We start from the raw sequence: 24,862 nt of genomic DNA on the forward strand, positions 1-24,862 counted from the left end.
GGGCATGCGCAGTGCCGCCCTTGAAGCCACGCCAGGGCCCGGCCCGGTCCTGCTTTGCCCTACTGCGCCTGCGCGCTGTCTAAGCCGCCGGGTGCCTGAGCTCCCAATGAGACCTTGGGGCAGGTGGAACTCGAATGCTGAGCGGAGTTGGGAAGGCTTCCTGGAGGAGGAAGCGTTCAGAAATGGAAAGTAGGCCATGAGACTCAGTGAGCTTGCTGTGTAGACGGTGCCATCCCCCAGATGCCCCCAATCCCACACCGGAACATGCTGTGTAGACGGTGCCAGCCCCTAGATGCCCACGAATCCCACAGCGGAGACGGCGCTGGCCCCAGGTGGGGCCGGGACCCCGCGGTGCTCACCGAGGAGGCGTGGGAACCCCCGGGGGTAACGCCAATGACCGCGGGCGCCCGCGGTGGGGAGGCAAGGCGGGGCCTTAGCCGGTGGGCGTGGAGGCCGTAGAGCCCTCAGTCCCCGCCCCTCGGGACATGCCCACTCCCTCACCGGGGCCGCTGAGCGTCCTCAGGGACACGCCCTCTCATTGGACACTCCCACACCCTAGCCTAGGCCACAGCCCTGAGTCCCTGCCCCCTCAGGACACACCCCCATGGGACATGCCCACTCCTCCCCGGGGCCCGCAGTGTCCTCGTCCCCGGCCCCTCGATGACACGCCCCCGAACACACCCACTCCCTAGCCTGGGGCTGCAGTCCTCAGTCCTCGCCCTTCTGGACACGCCTACTCCCTCGCCTGGCCCTCAGCGCGTCCACAGTTCCTGTCCCTCTGGGACACGCCCCATCGGTGACACGCCCCGGGGAACACGCCCCCTCCCACGCAGGCTGCAGTCCTCAGTCCCCGCCCATCGGGACACGCCCACTCCTGCCCTGGCCACTGAGCCAGTGCAGAGCCCTGGTCTCCGCAGGCCCAGGCTGGGGAGGGGGCTTCACACAGAGGGTGCGGCCGGCGCTGGGGCGCTCGCAGCTCCCGCAAAGGGCCCGGGACGGCAGCAGACAGCACCCCAGGTGCTCGGGCCCTGCACCCACCTGGGAGACCTGAGGAAGCTCCCGGCGCAGCTGCAGGCGCCATGGGCTTGTGTGGAGCGACCCCGCGGATGGGAGACCGCGCGCTCTCCCCATCTGATCTGCTCTCCAAATAAACAGATCACACGGAAAGCGAGCGTCCCCGCCGAGGGCCTGCCCGGGCCTGGCCCCTCTGTGCCCCGCGGGGCGGACAACAGATCACGGGGCCGGCGCGGACGCTGTAGGTTTATTTCTGAAAACTAGCCAGAAGACAAAGACCTCGCAGGTAGGCGGACTTCACAGGGGACCGCGCGGCCACTCGCTGCCGACCCCGTCCTGTGCCGGCCAGGCCAGGCCGGGGTCCGTGTCCGAGCCCAGCGTCCGCGTCTGAGCCTAGCGTCCGTGTCCCGGGCCGGCGTCCGTGTCTGAGCACAGCGTCCATGTCCGCTCTCAGATCCCTGTCCGTGCCCAGCGTCTGTGTCCCAGGTCGGCATCCCCGTCCGAGCCCAGCGTCCGTGTCCGTGTCCGAGCCTTGCGGGGCCGGCGCCCATGTCCAGGCGCTGCCACAGCGGGGCACTGTGGCGGCCAGAGCCCCTGGGCTCCTCCAGCCGGGTGGGATGGGGCCAGACGCCCAGGAGCTTCCGTCCACACGGGCGAACCACATGGGTGGCCAGACTCCCTGGAGACCACAGTGCATTCTGGAAGCTTCCAGGGCATGGAGAAGGCGGGGCCCAGGACAGCACAGTGCAGAAGGCACCTGGCTCTGCCCAGCGGAGTTTCTGGTTGACCCCAGGGGGGTCCTCGCTGGGCTGGGCTGAGGGCACCGGGACGGAGTGACAATGGCTGGCACCCAGCAGCCATGGGGGGCCGGACTGGGGCTCTTAAGGCACCGCGTGGAGGGAGCTGGTGATGACAGGGTGACTGGGGAGGGACGAGGCCGGACAGGGCGGGGAGGGGCAGACGGGGGTTCCTGGGGGGTCCAGGCTCTCAGCCCCGCCCCGTGCACCTCGGCCAGGTGGGCGAGCGACCCCAGGGCGAGGCTCGGCCGGGCTCAGAGGCCCGAGGCCCCCGAGCAGATGCGCATGTGGACGCCCTCGTCCAGGGGAACGTAGGCGCCCTGCTGCGGGTCCAGGAAGAAGAGGCGGTCGGAGATCCGGCGCAGGTCGAAGCCCTCGTGCTGCAGTCTCGTCTTCTGGATCTTGAAGGTGCCTGCGGGAGGGGTGGGGGGCACGGGCTGGGCAGGGGGCGGCCGGCGCCGCTGGGCCTTTGCTGGGCCGCCCCTTCCTCCAGAGCCCGCCATGTTAAGAGGTGGCTGGGCCTTTAAGAGGCGGGCCATGGGCCGGCGCCATGGCTCAATAGGCTAATCCTCCACCTTGCGGCGCCGGCACACCGGGTTCTATTCCCGGTCAGGGCGCCGGATTCTGTCCCGGTTGCCCCTCTTCCAGGCCAGCTCTCTGCTGTGGCCAGGGAGTGCAGTGGAGGATGGCCCAGGTGCTTGGGCCCTGCACCCCATGGGAGACCAGGAAAAGCACCTGGATCCTGGCTCCTGCCATCGGATCAGCGCGGTGCGCCGGCTGCAGCGGCGGCCATTGGAGGGTGAACCAACGGCAAAAGGAAGACCTTTCTCTCTCTGTCTCTCTATCTCACTGTCTACTCTGCCTGTCAAAAAAAAAAAAAAAAAAAAAAAGAGGCGGGCCTAGCACATGGTAATCAGGTCGATGGTGCTGTGCTCCCATTGGCTGACTGGCCCCGCCCACCTGCGACTTCCGGTCTCTCCCCATGCACTGCAATGCTGTGCCGTCAGGGGGCGCTCGTGCAGAGTTCCATGTGGGCCACCCACGGGGGAGACCACACGGGACCGGACCACGGCAGGGCAGCGGGGGCGGGGCCGAAGCCTCACCTGTGGTGTCCACGCAGGGCAGGAGGCGCAGGAAGACGGGCCGGGCGTACGGAGCCAGCACCTTCTGCAGCTCCTGGTGCAGGGCGTTAGGGTCCAGCCGGGCCTGGGGGTCAGCGATGGCTGCCATGCCCGCTTTCCCTTCGACCCCTGGGGACGGAGAGGCAGCTGAGACCCCCTGCCCGCCCCTGCCCGCCCCAGGAGCCGCCGCCTGCCATGTGCAGCTGCCCGGGCCGTCCACAGCTCCAGCGCCTCCCCGCCCCCTCTGCGGTCCCAGCGTGCCTGGCACCGCCACCCCGTAGACGGCCACGTCCGTCTGGCCCAGCAGGCGGCTCAGCACAGCCTCCACCTCCGTGGTGGACACGTTCTCTCCTCGCCAGCGGAAGGTGTCCCCGCCGCGGTCCCGGAAGTACATGTAGCCCAGCTCGTCCATCACCAGCACGTCACCTGGGGGGTGGGGCGGGCGGGGCGCTGGGGCCGGGGCTCCTCTGCCCCCGCCCGCGGCCCCCCGCCCCCGCCCGGGGCGCACCTGACAGGTAGGCGCCCCCCACCCCGCCCAGGGCACACCTGACAGGTAGGCGCCCCCCGCCCCGCCCAGGGCGCACCTGACAGGTAGGCGCCCCCCCCCGCCCCGCCCAGGGCGCACCTGACAGGTAGGCGCCCCCCCCCGCCCCGCCCAGGGCACACCTGACAGGTAGGCGCCCCCCCCCCGCCCAGGGCGCACCTGACAGGTAGGCGCCCCCCCCCCGCCCCGCCCAGGGCACACCTGACAGGTAGGCGCCCCCCCCGCCCCGCCCAGGGCGCACCTGACAGGTAGGCGCGGTCGCCCCTGCGGAACACGCTGTGCACGATCTTCTGGCGCGTGGCGCTCTCGCTGACGTAGCCGTCGAAGCGGCGCAGGGGGTCCTGCTGGTCGATCTGGCCCACGAGGAGGCCGGGCTCGCCTGGGGAGGGGGCGGCGCTCGGGCTGAGCCGGCGGGGCGGGGTACGAGAGGGGAGACCCCGGCCGCAGCTCTCCGGGACCGGGCAGGGAGGGGAGACCCCGGCCGCAGCTCCCCGGGCTCACCGGGCTCGCAGGGCACGCAGAGGCCGCGCGCGTCCCGCAGCGGCTGCAGGGAGTCCTCGTCCACCCTCACCAGTCGGATCGGGTACACAAGCGGGAGGATGCGGCTGTTGAAGCCGCAGGCGCCGACCTGGGGGCGAGAGAGTGGCCTGGGGCGTGGCCGTGGGGCTGCCCGCAGCCCCTGTCCTCCCACCCCCACCCCACTAGGAGACTCCATTTAGCTCCGGGCCGGGCAGGCGGGAGGGCGGGGGTCTCTCCCAGGCACCCGGGGCGGGGTCTCCCCTAGCCCCACCTTGCCGTCCATGGGGTCTTCCCAGGCCCCAGGCGGGAGGGCGGGTCGGGGGTCTCTCCTGGGGCCCCCAAGGGCGGGGGTCTCCCTGGACCCCCGGGGGCGGGGTCTCCCCTGGCTCCGCCTTGCCGTCCATGGGGTCTTCCCAGGCCCCAGGCGGGAGGGCGGGTCGGGGGTCTCTCCCGGGGGCCCCCGGGGGCGGGGGTCTCCCCTAGCCCCACCTTGCAGTCCATGGGGTCTTCCCAGGCCCCAGGCGGGAGGGCGGGTCGGGGGTCTCCCCGGGCCCCACCTTGCCGTCCATGTTGGCGATGCTGCAGTTGCACTCCGTGGCGCCGTAAAACTCCCCGATCTGCCGCACCCCAAAGCGCTGCGCGAACTCCTCCCAGAGGGCGGGACGCAGCCCGTTCCCCACAGCCAGGCGCACGCGGTGGCGGCGCTCGGCCTCGCGCAGCGGCTGCCTGAGCAGGTAGCGGCAGATTTCCCCGATGTACTGCACCACCTGGGGCGGGGGCGTGGTCAAGGGTGAGGTCTGGGTGGGGCGTGGTCAGGGTGGGGCGTGGTCATGGCTGGGCGGGCCCGAGACCATGCCCAGGTACTGCACCACCTGGGGCGGGGGCGTGGTCAAGGGTGAGGTCTGGGTGGGGCGTGGTCAGGGTGGGGCGTGGTCACGGCTGGGCGGGCCTGAGACCATGCCCAGGTACTGCACCACCTGGGAGCGGGGCCAGGAAGGGCGTGGTCAGGGATTGGGGGCTGGCCTGAGACCATGCCCCAGGTAGCAACAGATCTCACCGATATACTGCGCCACCTGTGGGCGGGGCGTGGATGGGGCGGGGCAGGGGCGGGGCCTGGAGAGCCTGCCCCTGTGGGGGGCCACTGTCCCAGCTCACTCGAGGCTCCTCCCTCGGCCCATCTGCCCCTCCCTAGCCCCAGCCAGGGCTCAGGCGCCCCCCAACCCCGCCTCAGCATCGGACCCTACCCGGAAGCCCCTGGACCCCGCTGTGGGCCTCACCGGACAAGCCTCTGTGGCCCCACCTGCAAAATGGGCGCGCGCAGCGTCGCCCCAGGCGCAGTGGCCATGGGGGTCTCGGCGAGTGGGTGCTGGTCTGGGCGGGGCCCAGAGCGAGGGGCGGGGCCTCACCGTGCAGTCATACTGGACGCAGTCATCCCAGAAGCGGCTGGCCGAGAACTTCTTGCGGAGGACCACGGTCATCCCGTAGAGCAGGCACTGGCCCACGCCCATGATGTTGCCTGCAGAGGCGGGTGAGTGGGCCCGGAACCGGACCGCCCCAGGCCCCGCCCCACCCAGGCCAGGCCCCACCCCAGCCCAGCCCTGTGCTGCCCAGGCCCCGCCCCAGTCCTGTCCCCGCCCCACACCCCCATCCCTGGCCCCGCCTCCACACCGCCCAGGCCCCACCCCGTGGCACCCCGGCCCCACTCATGCCTCGCCTCACCCAGGCCACGCCCTGGCCCCGTCCCACACAGGCCAGGCCCTGCACTCCCTCAGCCTTGGCCCCGCCTCCACACCACCCAGGCCCTGCACAGGCCCCACCCCACCCCAGGCCCGGTGCCGCCCCGCCCCTGGCCCTCCCCGTCCCTGACCCCGTCCGGGCTCCACCCCCTGCCCCCCGCCCGCTCCATCCCGCCCACCGCGCACCAGCCAGGCCTCGCCCCCTATCCCGCCCCGCCTCCAGCTCCGCCCCGCCCTCGCCCCTGCCAGGCCCCGCCCTGCCCTACCTGCCGAGTGGTACAGCGGCAGGCAGTCGTACAAGACGTCGGTTGCCCGCATGCGGTAGGCGTGGTGGCCAAAGGCGGCGATGCGGTAGTACCTGCAGGGGGGAACGGGGAGGCAGGGGCTGCGACCCGAGCCCCCTCCCCCTGAGATAGGTAGAGCGATTGGGCTGTTGTCTTGGGTGCGGACCCAGGCACAGCCAAGCCCGCGGGGCTCCCAGGCTGGCCGGAGCGGGGGGGGGTGGGGGCAGCAGGTACAATGCCTCCTACTGCCGGCTGGGTGCCCCCAGGGAGGGGGGTCAAGATCTGAGACCCAGCGGGAGGGCGCTGGGGCGGCACAGCAGGTGCAAAGGCCTGGAGGCAGGTGTGCGGAGTTCGAGGGTTCAAAGGGGAGGGGGTAGGGGAGGAGGAAGGTGACGCTGCAGGGGTCATGCAGGCCACGGCAGGTGCGGGGAGGGGCTTTCGGCTCTGCTGTGGTTTGCAGAGGGGGCCGGCGCTGTCAGGAGGCCGGATCGGGGGTCCGGGCCGTGGTGGGAACAGGAAGCACAGACAGGTCCTGCTCACGGGCCGGAGGTGGGGACCCGGGGCGCGGGCTCAGGGGATCACGGTGCGCAGGGGCGTGGGGCGGGGCGGCCTGGGTCTCACCTGCTGTGCACAATGATGGCGGCCTTGGGAAGCCCTGTGGTCCCAGACGTGTAGATGTAGAACAGCCGGCCTGCAGGAGACCCGCGCATTGGGGACCGGGCCCGGGGCGCGGGAAAGGCGCGAGGGTGGGGGTGGGGTGGGGCTGGCCCGGACTCACCGTCCATGCCCGCGCTGGGGGCGGGTGGCAGCGGGGCGGTGGAGGCCTCGGACAGCAGGTGGTCCAGGAGCTGCGTGTCCGGCGGCACAGCGTCGGGCCCCGTGGCTCCCAAGCAGAACTTCACGAGGCTCTTGCCCAGCTGCGGGCTCACCTCTGCCACGGCTGCGGCTCCGCGGGAAAGGCCGGTCACGGCCAGGGAGGGGTCCCCGCAGCCCCCGGCCCCACCCCCGCACGGCCTCCCCGCCCAGGGCAGCCAAAGGCCTCACATCTCAGAGCCACACCCCCAGGGCCACACCCCCAGCATACCATACTAGGCCACACCCCACATTCTACAGTGGGCCACACCCACAGCTACTATACTAGGCCATGCCCCCAGCAGGCCACACACCCTAGCCTACTACAGTGGGCCACACCCCAGCATACTATAGCAAGCCACACCCCTGCATACTACTGTGGGCCACACCCCCAGCATACTATAGCAGGCCACACCCCAGCTGGCCACGCCCCGCGTACTACAGTGGGCCACGCCCCCAGCGGGCCACGCCCCCAGCGGGTTACTGCGCAGCCAGTACTCCCCGCCTCGGCCCCCCACTGCCGCCCCGGGCCCAGCCTCACCCGCCGCCAGCTCCCCGCCGTAGACCAGGGCCTTGGCGCCCGAGGTGCCCAGGCAGAAGGCCAGCGGCTCACGCCGGAGGTTCACGTTCAGCAACGCAGCCACCACGCCCGCCTTGGCCAGGCCCAGCCACAGCCCCACGAACTCGGGCCGGCCCTCCGCGAAGAGCGCCACCACGTCGCCCGGGCCGAAGCCGAACTGGCGGAAGAGGTGGCCCACGGCGTTGGAGTAGGCGTCCAGCTGCTCGAAGGTCCAGCGCGCGCCGCTGCCCGCGTCCACCAGCGCCAGGCGCTCGGGCTGCCGCCGCGCCACGGCCTGGAAGATGAGCGGCACCGTGTGGCCGGCGCGCTGGTGGCGTCGCAGCTCCAGGCGCACGCGGATCAGCACGGAGAGGCCACTGCGAGGGACGCAGAGGGGGCGGGTCAGGGGCGCCCTGGCCATCCCGGGACCCCCAGAGCTCCAGCTTCCCTATGGGGGGAGTCCCAGGGCAGCCAGGGGGTCGCTGCCAGATTGATGGTTAACCCTTGGGTTGCCGGGGGGAGGCAGAGCAGGGGCCAATCAGCCAGCGGGTTCCAGGGCTGCGACCCCCAGCAGCCCCGTGTGTCCCGGCGGGCTCGGCCCTCTGCAGGACCCTCCGCACCATGGGGCATCCCAGCGCCCAGCACACACCCTCTGCCCCCTCAGCCTCCCACCCGCGATTCTGACCGCGGTGATGAAGAGGCAGAGACAGACAGGGCTCCCGGCTGCGGGACCACCCCCCAAATGCCTGCAGCAGCTGTGGGGGTGGGGGCCGGGCCAGGCCCGTGCCAGATGGGCGGGGAGCTGAGCCACCGCCCGCGATGCCAGCTGCGCATGCGCCTGGGAAGCGGCAAGGGACGGCCCAGGTGCTCAGGCCCCTGCACCCCCGCGGGAGACCCGGATGGAGCCCCCGGCCCCCCGGCTTCAGCCCGGCCCCGACCTGGGCTTGTCTTTGACCAGCAGCGGGCGCCGCCCTGACCCACGCCGCCCCCACGGCTCCCGCAGCCCCCGCCTGTGGCCTGCCCAGCCCTGGCCTCAGCACCCTGCGGTCCCGGCGAAGGGAAAAAACCTTCATTCATGCATCATTCATCACTCAGCCACTCCATTCATAACTTCATTCATTCATCCCTTCATTCATTCATGCAAGCGGCCATTGCACTCTGGGGCCTGGGGCTCTGGGCTCCGGCCTGGGAGGGACGCGCCTTGTGTGGCAGGAATCAGGTGCGGGGAGGGGAGGTGGAGGGCCCGCGGGGCTCAGCCGGGGAGACAGGGTGTTGGGGGGCGGCGGGAGCTCCATCCGGGTCTCCCCCGTGGGCGGCGGGGGCCCAGAGCCTTGAGCCCTCACCGCGGCTCCCAGGGTGCGCGTGCGCAGGGAGCTGGAGGCAGGCGCTGTGACGTGGGACGCGGGCCCCTGTCTCTCTTCGGCCTCTCGTGGGAAGCCCCTGCACACAGGGACAGGGCCGGGGTCCCCACGCTCTGCGTCTGCCAAGGGGCCCGAGCCGGGCGTCCCTGGCCTCCCTGAGACCCCGCAGCGCTGGAGCGAGAGCGAGACCCTCCCCCTCCTCCTCCCCGCTCATCTCTCCAGCCACACCCACCCTGATGTTTCTGCCATGCTCCCACCCCAGGGCCTTTGCACGGGCTCTGCAGCATCGGCACGACCCCCCCCCCCGCAGGCCTTGGCCCCCTCCTGCCTCCCCACCGCAGGTGCAATCGACTGGTGCTCCGTCTCCTCGCCTGTCCCCGGAGGGCAGGGACGCGTGGCTGTGACGCCGGGAACCTGGGGGTGGCGGCGGCAGACCAGGGCCCCACCCACCAGGGGTGCGGGGAGAGGAAGTCCTGGCCCCGCCCCCCAGCCTGCTCTGTGGAGAGGGCGGGGCCTCCAGCGGTGGGCGGGGTCGGGGGGCCACCCCGCTCTGCAGAGGCACCAGAGCCAGCAATGGGGGAACAGGAAGGAAGGGGCCCGGCGGGTGCGTGCCCTGCGGCTCATGGGCGCCTGCGCACGCCCAGAGGGAGAACTTTCCAGAAAACGTAAATCAGGCAGCCGGCCTTCACCCTGGTGCTTAGGAAGCTCAGGTGCTGCGGCCCAGCGGGTAAAGTCGCCGCGGCATCGCATAGGGGCGCCGGTTCGAGTCCCGGCTGCTCCACTTCTGACCCAGCTCTCTGCTGTGGCCTGGGAAAGCAGCGGAAGATGGCCCAAGTGCTTGGGTCCCCGCCCCCACGTGGGAGACCCGGATGGAGCTCCTGGCTCCTGGCTTCGGATTGGCCCAGCTCCTGCCGTTGCGTCCATCTGGGGAGTGAACCAGTGGATGGAAGACCTTTCTCTCTCTCTCTCTCTCTCTCTCTCTCTCTCTCTCTCTCCCCCTCTCTCTCTGCCTCTGACCTCTCTGTAACTCTGCCTTTCAAGTAAATAAATCAATCTCAAAAAATAAAAATCCTGCTCATCCATCTGAGGAATAAGCAGTGGCAAGGTGAGCGTGATCAGCAATTATTGAGCACTTGCTGAATACCGTGCCTTGCGCCCCCTATCGGTCAGCGGAGGACGCGGGACTCGGCGAGGGGAAGGAACTCGAGGAGCAACCGCGCGGGAGCCGCCCCTCACCCAGACGCCAGCCAGCGGCGCACACAGCAGGCACTCAATGCATGCACCGCCACCGGGGAGCGCTGCTCGGATGAAGGAATGGAGCCTCGGACCCTAACCAAGTGCCAAAGCCAGCAGGGCCAGGCCGGCCGAGGGCGATCGGCTCCTCGCGTCTGAGCGCCTACTGTGTACCCCACTCATCCCTGTGAGCAAACTCAGCCCAGGGGCCCCAGGGACCGCGGGAGGGGGCCCGAGAGGGTGGCGGCGAGGGCGGTGGTGGGGGCGACAGGCCGGAGGAAGCCCGGGTGGGTGTCAGCGTCCAGAACAGGGGACAGGAGTGGGGGGAGTGGTTCCCGGGACACCCTGGCCCCCCGGGACACCCTCTGCCCGGGTCCTGCCCTCGTCCCCCACACCCTCGCCCACCCCGGTCCTGCCCTCGTCCCCCACACCCTCGCCCCCCCTCCTGCTCTCGCCCCCAGAGCAGCCCCCGGGGCAGGCCCTGCACCCGCCGCTGTGCCCCGGCTGCATGCCCGGGCGGCCCCCGCTGGCCGCGGCCCAGGCCACCCCCGGCCTGCACACAAAGAGCCTAGTGTGTGGCTCCGCGCCCTTCCCGGGGCCCCTCCTCGACCCTCCCCTCCCGACTGCGGGGCAGGAAGCGGTCACCGAGCACGGACTCTGGGCCAGGCGGGGCAGGGCGGGTTAGGAGAACTGGGCCGGCGCTCGAATCTTTCCCGAACCTGGGGTCCAAACGCGGCCCCTCCTCCGGCGCTCAGACGGCGCCCACCAGAGCGCAAACACCGTGGCCCCTCCCACTCGGGCCTCGGTTTACCCACCTGCAAAGTGGGGCCCCGTTAGCCGCCCTCCCCAGGGAAGCGGTGCGAATCCCTCAGAGGCCCCCCCAGTCCCGGCTGGGAGCCACAAACACCGATCAGGTCGCAGCCTCGGGGCCCACACCGGGGAGGGGGCAGGGGCACGTGGTTGGTGCAGCAGGTTGGAGTCCCCCGCTCTGCTTCCGGCCCAGCTCCCTGCGCATGCGCATCCTGGGAGGCGGCCGGCGCTGGCTCTGTACTGGGGTCCTGCACCTGCGTGGAGACTCGGATGGAGCTCCTGGCGCACCTCCGGCCGTTGCAGCCAATTGGGGAGTGAACCAGTGGATGGAAGACCTTCTCTCTCTCTCTCTCTCTCTCTCTCTCTCTCTCTCTCTCTCTCTCTCTCTCGCTGCCTTCCACGGGACAGACAGGTCCCCAAGCCCTGAGGCCCTGCGCGGAGTGGGGGGCAGGTCCACACGAAGGCTGACCACAGACCACAGATGTGGCTATGTTCAGAGCCTGGGCTCCGGCCCCGCACCCTCTGTGTGTCCTGGGAGAAGCGACGCGGCCACACTGCGCCTCCGTTTGCGCATCTGTGAAATGGGCACAGGTGTTGCTCACAGCCGTGAATTGCTCCGCAGCGGCGGAGGCGCTGAGACCCGCTGGCCAGCGTGGCCTTGGTCTCCTCACCCTTGAAATGGGCGCACTCCCCCCTCCCAGGAGCCGGGGACAAGCCAGGGGCGCCCCTGTTCCTCAGCTCTGCCCCCAGCAACTCCACCTTCACCCCCAGGCCGTCTAAGCCGCCCCCCTGAGCCACGCCTGGGGCCCGGGATCGCTGCAAACTCAGAGTGGCGCCCCCCACCCAGGCCCCGACAAACCCCAAACCCTCACAAAGCGGCCCGGCCACTGAAAATCCGGCAAATGGCCCGGTAGGGATAGAAACCCTGGATAAAGACCCTTAAGTCCTCAACCCCTACCAGCCCCTCCACGAGCCCAGAGATCACTGGGCCCCCCTCAGTCACCACGGCCCCTACGGAGAGTCCCCCAGCCCGGGGGTTCGGTGTGATGTCAACGCCTGTCAACGCCACCCGGGACCCCGGGAGGCCCCTCTCAGTCTCCTCGTCTCCCAAGCAACTCCTGGGCCCCCAATCACCTTGGAACCTCCCCCTCGCCCTCCAGGAGCCCCCAAGGTGTCCCCTGCGGCCTCTCCTCAGGGCCCCCCCATGCCCGTGCAGACCCCGCCCCCGACCTCAGGCACCCCCGCATTCGGCCTCCGAGCCCCGAGCCCCCGTGCAGATCTCCGACCCCCAGCCCGGACCCGTGCAGGCCCCGCCCCGCCCACTGACCCCGCCCCCGCCCGGGCCCCACTCACAAAAGGTCGCGCCGCGCGGTCTTGCACACGATCCGGAGGAAGCGCCAGCCGCCGCCGCCCACGTAGACGCCGAGGGCCGCCGCCGCGCTCCAGGTCCACGGCAGCCCCAGCAGCCAGAGCAGCGCCCAGGAGGCCACGGAGGCCGCGCCCGCACCCGGGGCCCGCATCCTGGGAAGCGCAGGAGCTCGGGTCGCGGACGCGGCCCCGGCCCCGCCCACCTCCGCCCGGCCGCGGCCGAGCTCCGCCCCCAGGGCCGGCCCCGCCCACGCCGAGCTAGACCCCGCCTCTACCTCTCAGCAGCTGCCACTCATCGGGGACCCCGCCCTCCCGGAGCCAGACTCCGCCCACGCCGAGCTAGACCCCGCCCCCGAGCCGGGCCCCCTGCAGCCTCGCGCCCGGGTGCGGCCTGGTTGTTTCGCCCTCTTCCCCGCTGTCTGGCTCCAGCGCCCATAGAGAAACCGCGGGCCAGAGAGCCGACGCCAACGAGACGCGCGGCCTAGAGCGGCCCGCCGGGCGGGGCTGTGAGACCGGCGTTGTCCCCATAGCAACGCCTACCCGCCCCGCCCTCCTCCGACGGGGGCGTGGCTCCAGGGGCGGCGGGCCGAGCTCCGGGTGGCGTCCGCGAGCCGCGGCCCGGGGGCCGGGAGGGCCCGGGTCACCTCTAGAGCCTGGTTAAGCCGGTCGCCGCCCTGCGGTTCAGGGCGTGCGCCCGGAGGGGCCGCGGGGAGTCCGAAGCGCGAGCCCTCAGGGCCCCAGAAAGCGCCAGAGCGCGGCCTGCGCAGGCTCAGACGTGGGATCCGCGCGTCCTAGATGCACCTGCCCGGAGCCCCCGGCCCCGCCCCCAGAGCCCAGGACCGGCCGGGCCCCCACCCCGCTGACCGGCACCTGCCCGGAGCCCCCGGCCCCGGCCCCAGAGCCCAGGCCCGGCTGACCTGCAGCTGCCCGCAGGCGCAGCCCTGTCCGGGGCTCCTGGAGCTCCTGCGAGTCTCCGGGGGCGTGCGTTTCTGTGGACCCCTCTCACCGCGCCGCGCCCGGTCCCGCCCGCCCGCTGGCTCGTCTCCTGCCCTGCTTGGCCGACCTCGGCGCTGTGCTGGGCGGCGACCAGGGCCGGCTTCCAGCGCCACTCGGAGCCCAGGGCCCGGCCAGCGCTCAGCGCCCGCCCTCCCGGGCCCGGGCCCAGGCCTGCTGGGGCGGCGGGCGGGGAGGGAGACCCCGAGGGCGGGCACCTGCCGGCCGCTGGCCGGGATCCGCCGGGCCGGCCGGGCCGGGCAGAGAGGCCACCCGGCCGCAACCAGCGCGCTATACAGGGCAAGGTGCGGGACGGAGCTGAGGTTCATTTGTTCACTCAAACCTGAGCGACTGATGCTGGAGATGTTACCCTTTAAAAAAAAAAAAAAAAGATTTATTGATTGATTTGAAAGAGAGAGAGAGAGCGAGGTCTTCCATCCACTGGTTCACTCCCCAGATGGCCACAACGGTCAGAGCTGGGCCAATCTAAGACCAGGAGCCAGGAGCTCCATCCGGGTCTCCCACGCAGGTGCAGGGGCCCAAGCACTCGGCCATCTTCTACTGCTTTCCTAGGCCACAGTGGAGAGCTGGATGGGAAGTGGAGCAGCCGGGACTCGAACTCGCGCCCCTATGGGAAGCTGGCGCTGCAGGTAGCGCAGCGCCCCCCCCCCCCCCGCACTGCCCTCTCCCCGCCTTGACCTTGGCTGCCCTGCAGCCTTAGGCTGATTAGCGCGGACCTTAAGCCGCCGTCCTAAAGGCCCCGCTTCCCCAGCCCCGGACACCCGGAGCCGGCCATGGCCGCCCTGTTCTCCGGCCGCGTCCTGATCCGGAACAACAGTGAGCAGGACGAGCTGGAGACGGACGCGGAGCTCAGCCGCCGGCTGGACAACCGGCTGCTGCTGCTGTTCTTCGGCGCGGCCGCCTGCCCGCGCTGCCAGGCCTTCGCGCCCGTGCTCAAGGACTTCTTCGTGCGGCTCACCGACGAGTTCTACGTGCTGCGGGCGGCGCAGCTGGCGCTGGTGTACGTGTCCCAGGACCGCACGGAGGAGCAGCAGGGCCAGTTCCTCAGGGACATGCCCGAGAAGTGGCTCTTCCTGCCCTTCGAGGACGCCTGGCGGAGGTGAGCCCGGCGGGCTGCCTGGAGGAGGGGCCCTCTCCTGGGAGAGGAATCATCTTTAAAAAGATATATTTATCAGGGCCGAAGCGGTGGCCTGCGGTGCCGGCATCCCATAGGGACCCTGGTTCGAGTCCCGGCTGCTCCACTTCCAGTCCAGCTCCCTGCTGTGGTCTGGGAAAGCAGTGGGAGATGGCCCAAGTCGTTGGGCCCCCGAACCCGCGTGGGAGACCTGGATGGAGCTCCTGGCTCCTGGCTTTGGATCAGCTCAGCTCCGGCCGTTGTGGCCCCGCCCTACTTTGGCCGCCCCCCCTAGCCTAAGCACAGAGGCTGGAGCTCCATCCGGGTCTCCCCCATGGGTGGCAGGGTCCCCAGCACTTGGGCCGCCATTGCTGCCTCCTGCAGTCTGCGTTGTCGGGGAGCCGGGCCTCTCACCACGCGGGATGCCCCCACGGAACCGCTGGGCCCCACGCCGGCTCCTGAGCACAGCTGTCCGTGCAGAGCAGGTGCAAGGGCCCTGTGGCGAGAGCCCGCCCTGGGTGTCCCAGAACAGGACCTGCAGTGCACACAGCAGGCGCTCGGCAAGGTGCAGGGAGCGGGCTGCGGGCACTCCGCCCCGGGGCCTGCACTGAGCCGCGCCCGCCCCACAGGGAGCTGGGGCGCCAGTTCTGCGTGGAGCGCCTGCCGGCCGTCGTGGTGCTGAAGCCGGGTGGGGACGTGCTCACGCGGGACGCGGCCGCCGAGATCCAGCGCCTGGGCCCCGCCTGCTTCGCCAACTGGCAGGAGGCGTCCGAGGTGCTGGACCGCAGCTTCCTGCCGCCCGAGGACCTGGACGACCCCGCGCCGCGGAGCCTCACCGAGCCCCTGCGCCGCTGCAAGTACCGCGTGGAGCGGCCGCGGCGGGGCGCGGAGGGCGCGGCGGGCGCGGGGGGCGCGGGGGGCGCGGCCTGGGGGCTGGACTGAAAGCGCCAGGGGTGGGGGCGTGGGGGGTGGGCAACGGCGGAGGCCCCGGCTCCCCGGCGACCACGGGTCCCTGCTGTGGCCGTGCGGGTGGTATTTCAACGCCGGCCGGCGAGCAGGCGGGCGGCACCCGCGCGGAGACCCGCACCCTGGGTTCGAGCCCCGCCCCGGCCCAGCCGTTCCCGGGGGGGGGGGACCCCGGCTTCCCCGTAGCTCGGCCCCAGCTGCGGGCGGGGTGCATCCGCGCGTGGGCCTCTGTCCCTCGAAGTAGTCAACACATCGTTTACTAATAAATTCGGTTTCCTTCAGCTTCTGTTCCCCTTCGTCAACATCAGGTGCTCAGAGCCACACAGGTTTAGCGAGGTCTGGGGGTCCTGGGGCCAAACTCCAGGCTCCGCCCCTCCCGCCCAAGGCCACACCCTGCCCGCGAAAGGCCACGCCTCCACCCAGGCTTCAACACACCCTTCCGAAGATTATGTCCCTGCCCGGGCCACGCCCCTCCCAGGATTCACCCCGCCCATCTGAAGGCCACGCCCCTCCCAGACCTCACCTCTGCCTGGCTGAGATCAGGCCTCCGCCCCGGCCATGCCCCTCCCAGAATTAACCACGCCCCTCCAAAGACCACGCCCGCCAACGGCCATGCCCCTGCCCAGGCTTAACCCCGCCCCTCTGAAGGTCACGCCCCTCCCAGACCTCACTCCCGCCCGGCTGGAGAGCACGCCTCCCCCAGGGCCACGCCCCTCCCAGACTTCACACCGCCCCTCCAAAGACCACGCCCCCGCTAGGGCCACGCCCCCTCCAGCCCCGACGACCGGAGCTGTTACGCGGGCACCGGAGAAACCGGACTTCCCCCAGGCTTCAGGGAGCTCAGGCCGGCTCCCCGGACCCCCGACCCCTGGACCCGCTACCCCACCCCGCGGCAGCCCTCGACCCCGCCCAGGGCCCGCAGAACTCCCCGCAGCCTCGCCCTCTGGGGGTCCCGCCGACGCCCCCATCTCCCCCCACCCCGGGACCCCTGGACGGCATCCCTGGCCATGGCCCGGTCGTACGGCGGCCGGGTGCTGGCCGCGATGACCCTGCTGGGCATCCCGGCCGCCGTGCTGGCGGCGCTGGGCGCGCAGCTGCTGTTCCAGCTGCAGGCGGGGCGCGCCGAGCTGCGGGGGCCGGACCCCGAGGCGGCCGCCGGCCGCGGGCTGCCCGAGGACGCGGCGGGCGCGCTGCTGCCGCTGGCCGGGGCGCTGGCCGCGCTGGGCCTGGCGCTCGGCCTCGCCTGCCTGCTGCTGGCCGCGCTCTGCGGGCACCTGGGCGCCGAGCTGGCCCGGACGCCCGGCTCCCGCAGGTAGGGGGCGGGGCGGGGGGGGCGCAGGGGCGAGGCTGGGGCCCCTCCGCACGTCGGTGGAGTCGCAGCAGGGTGCGAGCCCTGCCTGCCGGCGCCGGGCCCCTGTGTCGCTGGCCGCTGGCCCTGGCACCTGACACAGGGCCGCGGCCTCGGGTTCTCCCAGCGGGAGGGGGCGAGACCGGACTTGAACTTGATCCTGGCCAGCGCCTGGCCTGGGCTGCCGGCCCGTCCTCAGGGGCGTCAGGGGCTCTAGCGTGGACCCCGCCCAGACCAAGCTGCCGCCCTCCAGGGGCCACGGTATGCGTGCAGGGGGCTGAGCTGGGGCCGGGCGGGGGTCTCGCTGGACCCTGGCCGCCCTCAGCTCCTGGGGCCGCCGGGAACGGAGAAGCAGAGTAGACCTAGGGCACAGGGCGCCGGGACGGCCCGGCTGGAGGTGGGAGTGGCAGTGCAAAGGCCCTGCGGCAGGCGCAGGCTGGGGGTTCAGAGGGGACTGGATGCCCGGCTGACATCCGGGTCCTCCCCGGCCCAGGTCCGACGGCTTCCTGTACGACTGCCGCGGCCTCCGACACGCAGCGCTCGGGCTCCTGTGCTGCGGGGTCTCCGTCTACCTGGCAGGTGCGTGGCGCGCGGCCGGGGCGGGGCCAGGGGCAGGACCCTGAGATGGCACACTGAGGCCGGGGGAGGCTGTGCGTCCGCCCAGGCCGCCGGAGCCCGGGGCAGGGCCACCCTGGGCCCGGGCAGGCAGGTCCCGCATGAGCGAGTGGCTCCAGGCCCCGCCTCCCTTAGCCACGCCCTCCCGGCTCCCACCCCAGGACCTTTGCACGGGCTGTGCCCGCGGGCTCCTGGGCTCCCCTCTCCAGGCCTCCTCTGCGGCTGGGTCCCTGCTGGCTGTCCCCTGAGGACAGCACCCAGCGGCCCTGAGAGCAGCCTCCAGACTCAGCCCCTTGGGGTTCAGGCCACGCTCCGCCATGGCATGGCATCGAAAACACATTTGTTGATTGAATCAATGGCAGCTGCTTGTTGACTGAACAAGTGACAACCATCTCCTCTCCCAGCGCTGTCCATCTATGCACTGCTGCTTTTCGAGATCGAGACAGGCGTGGCCACCGCCTCCGTCCTCGGCGTGGGGGCCCTGGTTCCGGCAGCCGCGCTGACCCACACCCTGCTCCGGGCCTCGCGGGCTGCCCGCCGCGGCCTTCGGGATCCGGGCCCAGCCTCCTTCGAAGAGGACCCTGCCCGCCCGGCTGAAGCCTCCAAGCCCGGCCCCAGGACGCAGCCCCGGCAGGGTACCCACCGCCGAGTGCCCTGTGCACCCCAAACTTGGGCCCTGCTTCCCCCAGGGGAGGCCGGGAGAGCAGTCTGCCTGGGTCCCTCAGCCACGGGGGGGCCCTGGGCCAGGGCAGCCTCTGAGATGGGCAGCATGCCGGGCCACGGGGGCAGCAGTAGGTTCTGACTTCTCCCCCACTCTGCAGCCTCCCTGAGTGCCGTCCTTAAAGCTGCCTCATGGTGCAGTGTGGCTGCCAGGGCTCCAGCCTTTACCAAAATCTCTCAAAAGGAAAGGCAGAGGCCAGGGCTGGAGCCCCCGGGACCCTCCTCCCAACGACCCGGTGGCCAGAGGAGCGCCCCACACCCACCCCTGGGAGCGGGCAGTGGGGACTGTGCTAGATGAGTGTCCGACCCTCTGGGGTTGAGGGGCGGCGACAGCGGCTCTAAGCCTCTCCATCCATTTCACAGATGAGAACACGGAGGCCCCCGGAGAGGCTGGGGCTCAGCCGGGGCCCCAGTGCTAAGCGGGGATCCCGCCTGGGTCCCGCAGGCCGCCTGCTGCGGACGGCACGGGCTGTGACCCCCGGCTGCGACCCTCGGCAGCGACCCGCAGGGGGGCTGCGCCCGTGACCCGGCTGCGACCCCCGCCTTCCCCTGGGGCCCGCCTGTCAATCATTTCCGGGCTGGGGGTGCCGGGCGGATTCTGGGGCTCACAGGAGGGGGCCCCGGGGGCTCTGGGTGAGGGTTGGGGTCGGGGTTAGGGTCAGGTCAGGGTCGGGGCTCCGGGAGAACGAGGCCGGGATGGGTCCTCGCCCCCGCACACCCGGAGCCGCCCTGGAACCCGAGCCCCTGGCCCGCAGCCGGCCCGGCCCCGAGAACAAAGGGGCTTTGTGGGCGGTGGCGTCGGAATCTGGGGCAGGGGGAGGGTCGGGACGGCCAGCTGCGGGCGGGGGGCGGAGGACGGGAGGGTGGGGAGGGACGGGGCAGGAGCCAGGGGCGGTGGGGGGGACCGGCAGGTGCAGGCGGGGTGGGAGAGAGGGGGCGGGGCCGGGCAGGGGCTGGGGGCGGGGCCTGGCTGGTGCAGTCGGGGCGGGAGAGAGGGGGCGGAGCCGGGCAGGTGCTGGGGGCGGGGCCTGGCAGGTGCAGTCGGGGCGGGGAGGAGCCGGGCAGGTGCTGGGGGCGGGGCTTAACTGGTGCAGTCGGGGCGGGGCAGGTTCACCTCGCAAGGCCTCCCCTCCCCCACCCCCGGACCACCTGGCGCGGCCACCCCCGCAGACGCCCGCAGGACCCCGGCCCGGACCCGCCAAGTCTCGGCCCCGCACAGCCCAGTCTTACCCAGAATCCCCCTGACCCCCGCTTGCCAATCATCCGGGGTCCGGAGGGGTTGGGCTTCCGCAAGGCCCCGCCCCCCGACCCCCCCCCCCCGGGCTCTGTGTCCGCTTGGGGAGCGTCCCCCGTGTTCAATAAATCAGGATTCATCTGATTCGGCGCCTGAACCGCGTTGGGGCGTCCACACCGCGCAGGCCTCGGCCAGGCCCCGCCCATTGCTGCTAGCCAATGAGGCGCTGCGGGGGCGGGGCCTGCCGTGGCACCCGCGCTGGCCAATGAGCGACGACCCCAGCGGCCCGTTAGGGCGCTTCCGGGTCGCGGCCGCCCCTGACCCGGAAGTGAAGACCCTGCGCCGGGTGTCATGGTGGCGGGCGCCTGTGGCGACGGCGGCCCAGGCACGGGTGCCCAGCGCCCCCTGGCGGCCGTCGGCGGGAGGACGCCAGGCGCTGGGTGCCCGGATCCGGGGGCCGGGGTTCGAGTCCCCGGTCCGCTTCTCGTGCAGCTCGCTGTGGGGTGGGCCGAGTCCCTGGGGCCCTGCCGCCCGCGTGGGAGACGCGGATGGAGCCCCGGGCCCTGGCTCAGCCCTGGGACGGGCAGAGGCCCCCCACCAGCTGGCTCGCAGACAGCCGCTCCCACACCTGCGACCCCGCCCTGCCACTGGGCTTTGCCCTGAGCCTCAGTTTCCCGCTCTGCGCAGTGCACGCCCCGGCCACGCAAGTCAGCCCGAGTCGTAGTGTTTATTGCACGGGGCGCGCTGCCGCCGCCAGACACCCGGCGGTTTTGACACAAAAGTCGAGAAGGCACTGATTTCCGGGTGGGGGGCTTGGCCCGCCCCCTCCGCCCCCGCCCTGCGGGGCCCCGGGCTGGGAGACCCCAGGCCGAGCCCCGGCTCCAGGGCAGGGGCGGGGAGGGGGCTAGGAGACGCTGGGCGGCAGGCGGGCGGCCGCCGTCTTCTCCACCACGAAGCCGTAATTGTACTGGGGGGGGAGAGCGGAGGTCAGGGAGGGGCGAAGCGGGCGCGGCCCTGGGGCTGGGGGCGGCACGTCAGGAGGGAGCGACCCCAGCCTGGGGAAGCTGGGCGAGGGCGCGCGGGGGAGGAGGGCTGGGGGGGGACTGGGGCAGCCCGCTGCGGGGGGCGGGGAGTCCGTGTGCCCACCCCCACCCCCACCCCGTACCCACCTCCTCCTCGATTTCAGCCAGCGACTTGATGGTCAGGTCCGCGAAGGCGGAGAAGGCCTGGAGGCGGGCGGATCCCAGCCTCATTCTCTGGGTATGGAGGGCCCCGCCCCGGGCAGGCCGGCCCCGCCCCGGTCATGCCCCCACCCCGGCCCCGCCCAGCCCTGGGCGTGGCCAGGGTGTCCCAGCTCCCTTCGAGCTTGCCCCACCAAGTCACGCCCCGGCCGCGCCCCCAGCTCGCCCCGCCCGACCCCTGTCCTCGACCCCGCCCCCAGCTCCACCCAGACCCCTGGACGGCCCCGCCTCAGGTCCACCTAGGGCATGGCCTGCATGTCCCCACCGCTTCTAGCTGACCCCCCAAGTCCCCGCCCCCGGCCCCGCCCTCACCACGCCCAGGGCATGGTCTGGATGCCCCTCTTCTAGCTGCCCCGCCCAGGCCCCGGCCCCGCCCCAGCTACGCCCAGGCCCCGCCCCACCATGCCCAAGGCGTGGCCTAGATGTACCCCACCCCTTCTAGCTGCCCCCGCCGAGTGTCTGCCCCAGGCTCGGCCACGCCCCCACCCGGCCCCGCCCCCTCCAGCGTCCCATCTCACCAGAGGGCCGCAGCTCTTGCCTTCGAACCGGGGGTGCAGCGTGAAGGGCACCCCGTCCATGGCTGGAAGATCAGACGCGGGGTTCAGCCGCCGCCGCCGAGGCTCCGCCCTATCCGAGCGCCTAGGTTCGAGCCCCGGCTCCCGCCGCGCCCAGACGCCCACGCGTGCCTCACTTTCCCCACTCACCTGAGATGCCGTAGAGGCTGGACGCCTCGTAGATGGAGTCCTTTCTCCCCAGGGTGGACGCCCGCGAGCCCAGCCTGGACAGCGTCCGCTCGGGGGCGCCGCCCTTGCCGGCAGGGCTGGAGGGGGCACAGCAGGGTCAGGCGCCCGGAAGTCCCCCCCCCCGCCACCCGCCCCGCCCGGGGGCCCTGCCGCTCACCTGGGCTGGCTCCGCGCCTCCAGGGAGAGGCCCTGCAGGTCCCGGCTGAGCCCGCGGGGCTTGGGCACTGGCCTGGGCACCTTGGCTTTCTTGCACCAGACAGCGAAGCCGCCCATGTCCCTGCGGGCAGAGGGAGGAGACAGCATCTGGGCCCGGGTGGGGCTGACCCCGCGGCTGGGGGAGCCGGCAGGTGCCGAGGCGCGGAGGGGCTGGGGGCTGGGGGCTGGGGGCTGGGCCCAAGGGCTAGGGGCTAGGGGCTGGGGGCTGGGGGCTGGGGGCTGGGCCCAAGGGCTAGGGGCTAGGGGCTGGGGGCTGGGGGCTGGGGGCTGGGGGCCGGGGGCCGGGGGCCAGGGCTGGGGCCTGGGCCCAAGGGCTGAGGGCTGGCGGCTGGGCCCAAGGGCTAGGGGCTGGGGGCTGGGGGCTGGAGGCTGGGGGCTGGGGGCCGGGCCCAGGGGCTGGGGGCTGGGGGCTGGGGGCTGGGACCGGAGGGCCGGGGCTGGGAAACGGGACTGGTGCCGGGGGGTGGGGTTGGGGCTGGGGGCTGGAGGCTGGGGACTGGGGGTTGGGCTGGGGGCTGGGCCGGCGGCCAGGGCGGCGGCGCGCTCCTACCCCACCCGCAGGTATCCAGGCACAGACTTGGCCTTGCCGCTCAGGCGGACGTCCACCACGGCCGTGTCAGCCGCCCCCAGGGGCGCCAGCCTCACGCACAGGCGCTTCTTCTTGGACACGGAGGCCTCTGGGCGTGGGGAGGGGGCGTGAGAGAGGCCAGCGGGGAGGGGGCCGGGGTGGCTGAGGGGGCAGCCCCGCCCCGCCCCGGGGGGGGCTCCGTCCCGGGAGGGGGTTCCCCGAGGCCGGGGTGGGGTGGGGGCACAGGGGCGAGCCGTGCGGGACCCCCGCCGGCCCGAGGTCGGACCCCAGCCCCACTCACTGCTGTCCTGGGGGTCACAGACGGCGACGAACCCGGGGGGCGGGGAGCTCTTGTCCACCACGATCTGCACGTCGACCACCACGTTGTCCTGCGGGTTCTGCGGGGTGGGGGGGCAGCGGCGAGGGTCAGCCCCCCACCCATCCACCCTCACCCCCAGCCGGGGACCCCAGAGTGGGGGCGCGGCGCACCTCCAGGCCGCCCAGGGCGTTCAGGCACAGGAAGTAGCCCGACTTCTGCGCGAAGCTCTTGCCGAAGCTGGCGGGGGCGCCCTCCACGGTGCAGGAGATCTAAGGCGGGGAGAGGCGCGCGGGTCAGCGCGGGTCAACGCCGGGACACCCCCCACCCCTCGCCACCGGCCTCGGCCACCCCTGCCCCGCCGGCCGGCTCACCGCGCTGAACCCGCGCGGCGGCGGCGCCGAGGCCGCCGACCACGCCAGGCCGGCCAGCGGCAGCGCCGCGTCCGCGCCGGGCCCCGGATCCATGCCGCAGAGCCGCCCGCCGAACGCTGGACGCGGTCTGGGCACCCCGGAGCTGGCCGCGGAGCCCCTGAGCGCGGACGGGAATGCGGACTACAACTCCCAGCATGCGCCGCGAGTGCGACGGCGGGGACCCGGAAGCGCTGCTGGCCAATCGGCTGGGGAGGCGGGGCCACGCCCCCTGGCCTCGCCCTGGGAGTGACGTTTGCGGAAGGAGGTCTCGCGGAGTGTCCCGCCCAGCCACTTCCGCCAGCAATGGGGGCCAGGACTACGTTTCCCAGAATTCATTGCAGCCTCAGCCTCGCATGCGGAGAAAAAAATTGTGCGTTTCCGGGCCGGATGGTAGAAATAAAGAGGCCCGGCGCATTTGCAAAAGTAAAGAATCCTGAAAAAAAATATGGAGAGAGAGAGGACCTGGGAGAGGCATTGGCAAAACGACCCCTGGGCAGGGTCCAATTAGAGGGGGCTGACCTTGGGCCTCTTGCTCCCGGCCAGCGCCTCCCAGCGAGTGGGTTCCCGGTAAAGGCGAGAGCGCTGGGCTCAGGGCGGGTGGCAGCCGCCAGGGACGCGTCCGAGGTTGGTTTGCACAGAGCAGTGCTGAGAGGGCCACAGGCGCGCTGGCCCTGACCACGGGCGCCTCTTCCGCTACCCTGCAAAACATTTCGCCATTCTTTAAAAAAAATAATAATTAATAAATAACACCTAAGGGGAGAGGCACAGTGCTGTGGCGGAGCGGATAAAGCCACCTCCTACAGCGCCAGCATCCCATATGAGCACCGGTTCGAGTCCCGGCTGCTCCACCTGGGATCCAGCTCTCTGCTGTGGCCTGGGAAAGCAGTAGAAGATGGCCCAGGACCTTAGGCCCCTGCACCCGCGTGGGAGACCAGGAAGAAGCTCCTGGCTCCTGGCTTCAGCCTGACCCAGCCCCGGCTGCTGCAGCCATTTAGAGAATGAACCAGCGGATGGAATATCCCTGTCTCTCTCTCTCTCTCTCTCTCTCTCTCTCTCTCTCTGTAACTGTTCCTTTCAAATAAATAAATACATCTTTAAAATACAGTGAACCTAAGGGGACATCGAAGGCTGAGGGCGGGCAGCGCTCTGAGCGCTCAGACAATGAGGCCCAGACAGGAGCGGGGGTTGGGTGCTTTGTTTCCGACGCCCGAGGCTGCCTGCCCCCAGCCCCGCGGGAAGCTGGCTTGACACTCGGACACCAGCGGCCACGGGTGCCCCGCCCCCCTCCCGGCGGGCACAGGAACTCCCGGCGCCATCGCTCAGGCCCGACACAGCCAGGCTGCACCTGGGTCAGCGCTGCGGCTGGGATTTGTCTATTGTGAAGCTGGGATCCGGATCAGCTTTGCCCAGGCCTTGGGTCAGCTTGACCCGGCAACAACACCGCAGATTCGCCCTGCGCTCCCCGTGGCTTTGAGCTTCGAGACTGAGAGAGAGGGAGAGAGAGAGAGAGAGAGAGAGAGAGAGGTCTCCATCCGCTGGTTCACTCCCCACATGGCCGCAACGGCCAGGGCTGGGCCAGGCTGAAGCCAGAAGCTCCATCCGGGTCTCCCACGCAGGTGCAGGACTCGGGCCATCTTCCACTGCTTTCCCAGGCCATAACAGAGAGCTGGATCGGAAGTGGAGCATCTGGGACTCGAACCGGCGTCTCTATGGGATGCTGGCGCTGCAGGCTGGGGCTTTAACCCATTGCGCCGCAGCGCCGGCCCCAGCTCCCAAGGTTTCACCCCCATTGTTTCAGACTGGGGGTGGGAGGTGGTGAGTGGGGGGGCTGGGACCAACCCTAAAGCTATGGCGGTGCAGGCAGGACTGTGCCGTGTAAAGCCGCCCACGTCCTGCACAGGTGCGGCTTCCCGCATCCCCGTCTCACGCAAAAGCCCAGCAGGACCTGCGCATGCTCCGAGATCCCAGGGGGGGGCTGTGCGGGCAGCGGGGGCGGAGCTCGGGCCTGCGTCTGATTGGTCCCCAGGGCAGGTGGCCGTCCTGGGATTGGGCGGGGCGGGGCGGGGCGTGTGTCTACTGGGACCGGGAATGCGGGCTCCCGAGTGTCTGGGTCAAGAGTAGCCAGGTTTACGATCTTGTTTTCCAGGCGCTGAGTT

The 24,862-nt window shown here is 71.6% G+C and overlaps 4 protein-coding genes across 5 annotated transcripts; 2 read left to right on the top strand and 2 right to left on the bottom strand.

Annotated features, from left to right (window-relative positions):
* Positions 1-1,246: 1,246 nt before the first annotated feature.
* SLC27A1 (solute carrier family 27 member 1) lies at positions 1,247-13,484 on the bottom strand. The gene is made up of 13 exons (XM_051829998.3): positions 13,116-13,484; positions 12,184-12,351; positions 7,409-7,803; positions 6,794-6,955; positions 6,637-6,706; positions 5,998-6,089; positions 5,402-5,511; positions 4,553-4,762; positions 3,978-4,104; positions 3,718-3,855; positions 3,194-3,358; positions 2,915-3,061; positions 1,247-2,223 (listed from the first exon to the last, which is right to left on the bottom strand). Exons 2-13 carry the CDS (start codon positions 12,348-12,350, stop codon positions 2,066-2,068), a joined length of 1,941 nt encoding a protein of 646 aa, XP_051685958.1. The 5' UTR covers position 12,351; positions 13,116-13,484; the 3' UTR covers positions 1,247-2,065.
* Positions 13,485-13,648: 164 nt separating this feature from the next.
* Positions 13,649-15,287, top strand: NXNL1 (nucleoredoxin like 1). The gene is made up of 3 exons (XM_051830000.3): positions 13,649-13,841; positions 13,964-14,311; positions 14,956-15,287. The coding sequence occupies exons 1-3, from the start codon at positions 13,783-13,785 to the stop codon at positions 15,266-15,268; spliced, it is 720 nt and encodes a 239-aa protein (XP_051685960.1). The 5' UTR covers positions 13,649-13,782; the 3' UTR covers positions 15,269-15,287.
* A 774-nt stretch (positions 15,288-16,061) lies between these two features.
* On the top strand, positions 16,062-18,544 carry TMEM221 (transmembrane protein 221). Of its 2 annotated transcripts, XM_070058975.2 has the most exons (4): positions 16,164-16,604; positions 17,134-17,219; positions 17,660-17,890; positions 18,339-18,544. In XM_070058975.2, the coding sequence occupies exons 1-4, from the start codon at positions 16,300-16,302 to the stop codon at positions 18,392-18,394; spliced, it is 678 nt and encodes a 225-aa protein (XP_069915076.1). In that variant the 5' UTR covers positions 16,164-16,299; the 3' UTR covers positions 18,395-18,544. The 2 variants fall into 2 exon arrangements, with proteins under 2 accessions (XP_069915074.1, XP_069915076.1); XM_070058973.2 differs by lacking the exon at positions 18,339-18,544 and having other exon boundaries at positions 16,062-16,604; positions 17,660-18,199.
* Positions 18,545-19,917: 1,373 nt separating this feature from the next.
* On the bottom strand, positions 19,918-22,861 carry MVB12A (multivesicular body subunit 12A). Its single transcript, XM_070058972.2, has 9 exons — positions 22,668-22,861; positions 22,467-22,565; positions 22,279-22,375; positions 21,960-22,086; positions 21,351-21,470; positions 21,155-21,270; positions 20,969-21,030; positions 20,379-20,435; positions 19,918-20,176 (listed from the first exon to the last, which is right to left on the bottom strand). Exons 1-9 carry the CDS (start codon positions 22,758-22,760, stop codon positions 20,114-20,116), a joined length of 834 nt encoding a protein of 277 aa, XP_069915073.1. The 5' UTR covers positions 22,761-22,861; the 3' UTR covers positions 19,918-20,113.
* Positions 22,862-24,862: the final 2,001 nt, after the last annotated feature.

Source organism: Oryctolagus cuniculus, chromosome 16 (assembly GCF_051225735.1).
Source record: "Oryctolagus cuniculus isolate XC-2025 breed Fujian yellow rabbit chromosome 16, ASM5122573v1, whole genome shotgun sequence".
Classification (NCBI taxonomy): Eukaryota; Metazoa; Chordata; class Mammalia; order Lagomorpha; family Leporidae; genus Oryctolagus; species Oryctolagus cuniculus.

Excerpts from the sequence above, each read along its gene's own strand:
- TMEM221 (XM_070058973.2), top strand. The coding sequence starts at position 16,300 with ATGGCCCGGTCGTACGGCGGCCGGGTGCTGGCCGCGATGACCCTGCTG. Across the intron at positions 16,605-17,133 it reads CGGACGCCCGGCTCCCGCAG|GTCCGACGGCTTCCTGTACG; the intron begins GTAGGGGGCGGG and ends TCCCCGGCCCAG. Across the intron at positions 17,220-17,659 it reads GGTCTCCGTCTACCTGGCAG|CGCTGTCCATCTATGCACTG; the intron begins GTGCGTGGCGCG and ends CTCCTCTCCCAG.
- NXNL1 (XM_051830000.3), top strand. The coding sequence starts at position 13,783 with ATGGGAAGTGGAGCAGCCGGGACTCGAACTCGCGCCCCTATGGGAAGC. Across the intron at positions 13,842-13,963 it reads ATGGGAAGCTGGCGCTGCAG|CCCCGGACACCCGGAGCCGG; the intron begins GTAGCGCAGCGC and ends CCGCTTCCCCAG. Across the intron at positions 14,312-14,955 it reads TTCGAGGACGCCTGGCGGAG|GGAGCTGGGGCGCCAGTTCT; the intron begins GTGAGCCCGGCG and ends CCCGCCCCACAG.
- MVB12A (XM_070058972.2), bottom strand. The coding sequence starts at position 22,760 with ATGGATCCGGGGCCCGGCGCGGACGCGGCGCTGCCGCTGGCCGGCCTG. Across the intron at positions 22,376-22,466 it reads ACGCCCTGGGCGGCCTGGAG|AACCCGCAGGACAACGTGGT; the intron begins GTGCGCCGCGCC and ends CCCACCCCGCAG. Across the intron at positions 21,471-21,959 it reads CCTGGATACCTGCGGGTGGG|GGACATGGGCGGCTTCGCTG; the intron begins GTAGGAGCGCGC and ends CTCTGCCCGCAG.
- SLC27A1 (XM_051829998.3), bottom strand. The coding sequence starts at position 12,350 with ATGCGGGCCCCGGGTGCGGGCGCGGCCTCCGTGGCCTCCTGGGCGCTG. Across the intron at positions 4,105-4,552 it reads TCGCCAACATGGACGGCAAG|GTCGGCGCCTGCGGCTTCAA; the intron begins GTGGGGCCCGGG and ends TCTCGCCCCCAG. Across the intron at positions 3,856-3,977 it reads CTGCGTGCCCTGCGAGCCCG|GCGAGCCCGGCCTCCTCGTG; the intron begins GTGAGCCCGGGG and ends CCCCCTCCCCAG.